Genomic DNA, 6,000 nt, shown 5'->3' with positions numbered 1-6,000 from the left:
AATTACACCTTTCAACAAGTAAATTTCAGGAAAAAAAAAATTGCATGCATGTAATTTTTCTCTTTTCTTCTTTCTTCCTTTCTTTTTTTTTTTTTTTTGGTTTTTTTCCAGTACCGGGAATCCAACTCATGATCTCCCGCTTGCCAGACAGGCACTGTGTCACTGAGCTAAATCCTCAGCCCTTCCTTTCTCTTTCTCTTTTCCTCCTTCCCTTTCATCCTTCCCTCCTTCCCTCCCTCCCTTTCTTCCTTCATATTCTCTTTGTCTGTCTTTCTTCCTCCCTCTCTCCCTCCCTCTCCTTTTCTCCCTCTCTCCTTCTTCAGTCATGGTAGAGATTGAACCTAGAGTCTTCACACTGAGCTGCATCCTTTTTTAAAAAAAAATTAAGGTCTCACTAAGTATCCCTGGCTGGCTTTGATCTTGAAATCTGCCTGCCTCAGTCTCCCAGCGTGCTGGGATTACAGGCATGCACCACCTGACCAGTTAAATCTTTTCAATTGTGGAGAATCACAGAAGCATTAACTAGAGCCTATACTTGATTAAATGTGTGCTTTTATAAGGAACTGCAGGTGTAGTACAGTGGTAGAATGTGTGTGAAGCTCTAAGTTCAGTCCCGGCACCCTCCCCCAAAGTAATTTAAGAAAAGAGGTAATATTTTTGTTGTGATTATTTTTGCAGTGGTATAGTTGACAGATAAGTATCTAAAAGGAGCTGAGGGGGAATATCCGAGATGGTATTTGGGAGAGTGCATGCACAGGGCTCGGGGATTGGTTTTGGAGGCTGAGGGAAAGAGTATGTATTAGGAACTCCTGTCTGACTTGCTTAGTTGGCTGAGTGGGAGGAAAGTTTGTGGAAATAGAGTGTAGAAGGAAGAGCAAGTATTTTCCATTTGAAGTACCTGACAAACATGGCTAATCCTCAGTTGAAAAAATATATATACATGTATATATATCTCAGTATGTAACAAAAGAGAGATTGCTAAGGTAAGTTGTAGTTGAAGTTGTAGGGAAGTAGTTTAAATCACTAAAAGTGTAAAATGATAAGCTAGGACCAGAAGTATAGCTCAGCGGCATAAGCACCTGCCTGGCAAGTGCAAGTGCAAGGTCCTGAGTTTTATTTCTGATACCAGAAAACCCAGTAAAGTAAGAAGCTAGAACAAGAACATGGAGTGCGGGAGGAAAGTGTAAGTGGTGGAAGAGAAAGCAACAGCAGACACTGAGAAGCAAAAGTGGTTCCCCCTGGGGATGGAAGGAAAAAAATACAATAAGGACAGGTGAACAGGAATCTTTTATTGAAGTGCTCTGTTTATTTTGTTTGTGCCAGAGCAATCAGTGAAGAGAGGGTAATTTATTAAGAAGAACTCTGACATTGTTATTAACTATAATGGAGTGTACCGTTTATTTCATACAAAGGGATGAGAAGTGAAAAAAGCTATACCCTTAAATTTAGAATAATCTGAATATGGATTCCTTCTCATTAGTGTTTACCTCTCCACGTACAGTCTTCTTAAACTTCTTGGGCCCCTTCTGTATGACTAATACTATTTAATTTAATGTTGAGATATTAATTCTTTCTCTTTGTTTCCTGCTGTAGAGTGTGAATAAGCAGAATATTATTTTCTGTGTCCTTGAACATGTACATATTCTGAACCTTAGTTTTGCATTAAATGGGACATGTTGCCCATGGTTAAAATTATGTGGTGTAAACATAACACACAGAAGCACCTCATTTATTTTTTGTTTTTTTTTGTTTTTGTTTTTGTTTTTTTTTTTTTTTTGGTTTTTTTCCGGTACCGGGAACCGAACTCACGACCTTGCGCTTGCCAGGCAGGTGCTTTTGCCGCTGAGCTAAGTCCCCAGCCCCAGAAGCACCTCATTTAGCACTCACTCTGTGGATGCTGCTTTTTACTTATAGACTATATATTGTTTTACTGCCTGCTGTTGCCCTCCCTCCATTTGGTGACCGTTCTAGCCATCTCTTTTTTGTAATAAAATTCTTCATATGAAATACATTTTTAGTATTCAGAATGTACTTGATGAAGCAAAACCAATATAAGTGTAAGTAAAAGTTTATCACGGTAGTTTTACATTTTGAAAAACACGTCATTACTGTTAGTAGAAAACCAAGTATAAATTCTGTGAACTATACAATAGTTATGTGTTAGTAACTAAAAATTAACCTAGAATGTATTTTGGAAGTTTCTGCAAGACTTCCTTGTTTGTTACTTGGGTAGCCAATAGGCTTTTAATTATATGTCTTTGTTTCCTACCATTACTAGTGAATGGTTATCACAAAAGCAGCAACTGCATACATGCACTAATTATTTAATACATTTACTGTATGGACTGGGAAAAATTTTTTCTACATAACTTAATAGCAGTGTGACCTTAATCTCTCAATGTTTTTCCTTCCTTGTTTATAAAAATTCTATTCATCTCTGAGGCTGTGGTCAGGATTAAACTAGCTAGTACATGTAAAATGCTTAGCACAATCCTTTGCATATAGTATGCACTCAATAAATGTTAGATGCTCCTTCTGGTTTTGTTAGTATTTACTATGCAAACTGTGGCAGTTACTTCATCTCACTAAGCTTCAGTTTCCTCATCTATAAATATATACATCGTTAGTTTCTGTAGGAGTGAATGGTTGAGATTTACTGATTTTCAGGAGGCCTGTATTACCTGCTATGATGCCAGAGGTGGTGCTACACACAGTGGTACAAAATTCTCGGCTGCATAAATTAGAATGAACAAATTAGCAAAATTCCCAGGAACATCACAGTATTTTGTCATTAAATCCCATTCCTTTTATTTTCTAGGCAGTGCTACAACAAGTAATTGAAGATGGCTCAAAATATGGATTGAAAAGCGAGCTTTTCTCCGGTCTTCCACGGAGGAAGGTCGTTGTAGAATTCAGGTACCCGCCCACTGTATGTGTTGGTTAATTGATTTGACAGAGCAGGGAATGTGGTACCCTCATCATCTAGGGTCTTCCTAAATTCTCATCCACTTTCCCTCCCGTCTCTCTCCCCCTTCTCCATCTCTTTTGTTTTGTTTTTTGATTTCTGTTTTTGAGACAGGGTCTCGCTATGTAGTCTAGGCTGGCCTTGAGCTCACTGTGTAGCCCATGTGGGCCTTGAATTCGCAGCAGTCCTCCTGCTTTAGCCTCCTGAGTGCTGGAATTACATGTGTGCACCACCACACTCGGCACCTTTCTCCCTCTCTTGATCCCCTTCACATTTGAGAAAGATCTGTCTTTCTATTTCCTCTCTTTTATTTTGCTATGTAGAATTTGGGTTTCTCATATAAGAGAAACTGTGCAGTATTTAAGTTTGTGTGTCTGATTTATTTCATCAAATTATGGTCTTAAGTACCTCCATTTTCATACAGATGATTCAAGTTAGTCTTTCTTTATGGCCGAGTAGTACCACATTTTATATATCCATTCATCTGTTTGTGGGTGTATGGGCAGTTGCTTCCAAGATTTAGCTGTTAGGAAAATTGTGCTAAACAAACAAAAGCAACAACAAAAAAGAAAATTGTGCTGCTATAGACATGGGTGTGCATGTATCGCTATATATGATGCCTTTAACTCTCCTAGGAAGATACCTAGAAGAGGAATAGCTGCATCAAATGGCATTTCTGTTTTTAGTTTTTTAAGAAATCTCCATACTGATTTTCATAGTGGATGTAATAGTTTATTCCTTCCAACAATGTAGAAGTGTTCCTTTTCCCTGAAGCCTTGCAAACATTTGTTATTATTTGATTTCTTGATGATGGCCATTCTTTGTGTGGTAAGCTGGAACTAGTATCATGTTGATTCAGACAAAGATCCAACCAAAAAAGAATCATAGACTTCTCTCTAATAAACCTAGATGCAAAAATCCTCAAAAAGGTACTGGCAGCCAGGCATGGTGGTGCACACCTGTAATCCCAGCACTTGAGAAGCTGAGGCAGGAGGATTGCTGTAAATTCAAGGCCAGCCTGGGCTACCCAGTGAGTTTAAGACCAGCCTGAACTACAGAGTGAGACCCTCTTTCAAGAAGAAAAATAAATTTTTTTAAAGAAAATACTGGCAAACAGAATGCAGCAAATTATCAAAAAGATCATACACCATCACCAAGTAGGTTTCATCTCAGAGATACAGCGGTAGTTCAACATGTACAAATCAATAAATATAATGTGTCACATAAATAGAAGCAAGGACAAAAATCACATAATAATCTCAATAGATGCAGAAAAAGCCTTTGACTAAATTCAACATCCATTTATGATGAAAAACCCTGAAGAAAAGATGTATAGAAGAATCCTATCAACCTGATAAAAGCCATTTATGCCAAACCTACAGCCAGCATCATTTTTTTTTTGCCAGCATCATATTAAATGGGGGAAACCCGAAAGCTTTCCCTCTAAAAATCAAGAGCAAGAGAAGGATGTCCACTATCAGTGCTCCTGTTCACCACAGTACTCAATACATTCAAGAGCAATTAGGCAAAAGTAGAGTTGAATCACTTCCCTCGTTCCTTGAAAAAAGTATAGTGATTGTTTTCTCTTTTTAAAGTAAATATTAAGTATTCTTTTTTGAAGAACTAGTTATTCATTTTAGAAGACACATAAGGCAGAATAATGTAGTTACTATTATATGTTAATTTTAAATAATTGTCAGATAACAAAGCCTTGTGGTATTGTAGCATATGTTTTTAAAAGTTAACAGAAAAAGCCTGAAGTTTTAATATGCATCGAAATAGTCTCTATATAGCTTTGTAAATGGCTGTCACTAGCACCTTTTAATATTGGGACGGTTTGGAAATAACTAAAAATATAAAGAACATTAAGAACTAATACCTTCATAGTATGGCTGACAGGTTGACAATGCAAAAAGATTTTTACATACTGTATTTGTCCCCCCCAAAAATAGAGTCTCAATGAACTGCTTTTCTACATTATAAGATAGACCTTGGTAAAGCCTTTTGCTTTCTTACATATTTATTTCCATGGTGGATTTTTAAAAATTGGTATGGGAAATCTTTTATATTTCCTCCCTCATTATTGACATTTATAATAACAGCTTTTAAACTTAGTTGTGATTATCAACTGGATGATCAGAGAAAGAGAGGCTTTTTCATATCCCGCATGTGTATTCTGTACCACTCGGTCTTGTTCCTAGAAAGGGCAGACTGAGACTCAGACTCATTAGTTTATGATAAGGATGATTGCTGCATGAACTGCCAGTACTGTGAGGGAAACATACGAGAGAATCTTTTACTGTCTGTACATCACAGTCATATTAAAATTTAAATTTAGGGGCTGAGGATTTAGCTCAGTGGCAAGCATAAGGCCCTGAGTTTGATTCCTGGTACCACGCCCCCGATTTTTAAATTTAAACATTTGTTGTACAACAAAATGTATAGGGACTTCATGTTGTCATTCTCATACCAGTGAGGCACTACACTGATCCCATTCTTTTAAGAAAGTTGCCTGTTGACCCATTGGTCTAGAGAGCATTACATAGCTTCATACAAAGACTAGCAGACTTCAGCCCATGGGCAAAATCTAGCCTGTCACCTGGTTTTGTAAATAAAGTTTTAATAGAACACAGCCATGTACATTTGTTTGTATATTGTCTACAGTAGCAGTTCTCATGCTACAGTGGCATTTTACAACAGTAAAACTGAATTGAACTGAGTAGAGATGGACCAGATGGCTCAAAAACCTATTAAAATATTTCCTATCTGCTTGAGAGAAAGTTTGCCAAATCCTGATCAGTGCCTTAAAACAACTATGAGTTTTTACTATAGGGTAAAAAATCATTATGTATTACAAACATGTACTAATAAATTTTTTTTTAAAACAAAACAACCGTTTTAATGTCAGGAAATGGGAGTGGGGATGGGTTGTTTAGGTCTAGCCTACTGGTTCTTCTGCTGGCCTGGGGTCCCCTTATGTAACTCTGGTGTTCTGAAGCCTTTCCTGAGGCTAGGAATCTAGTTGCTCGTTGGCT

At 37.4% G+C, this 6,000-nt stretch overlaps 1 protein-coding gene across 1 annotated transcript in view; it reads left to right on the top strand.

Annotated features, from left to right (window-relative positions):
* Rars2 (arginyl-tRNA synthetase 2, mitochondrial) overlaps window positions 1-6,000 on the top strand; it is a 57,417-nt gene that overhangs the window by 20,902 nt on the left and 30,515 nt on the right. Inside the window, exon 5 of the mRNA XM_005377731.1 lies at window positions 2,819-2,916. Within this exon, the coding sequence (XP_005377788.1) occupies window positions 2,819-2,916 (98 nt within the window). The remainder of the gene's footprint in view (window positions 1-2,818; window positions 2,917-6,000) is intronic.

This window comes from Chinchilla lanigera, unplaced genomic scaffold (assembly GCF_000276665.1).
Source record: "Chinchilla lanigera isolate Chin_1 unplaced genomic scaffold, ChiLan1.0 scaffold00010, whole genome shotgun sequence".
NCBI lineage: Eukaryota > Metazoa > Chordata > Mammalia > Rodentia > Chinchillidae > Chinchilla > Chinchilla lanigera.
The sequence above is the reverse complement of the archived record's forward strand: the minus strand, read 5'-3'. Positions and strand labels throughout refer to the sequence as shown.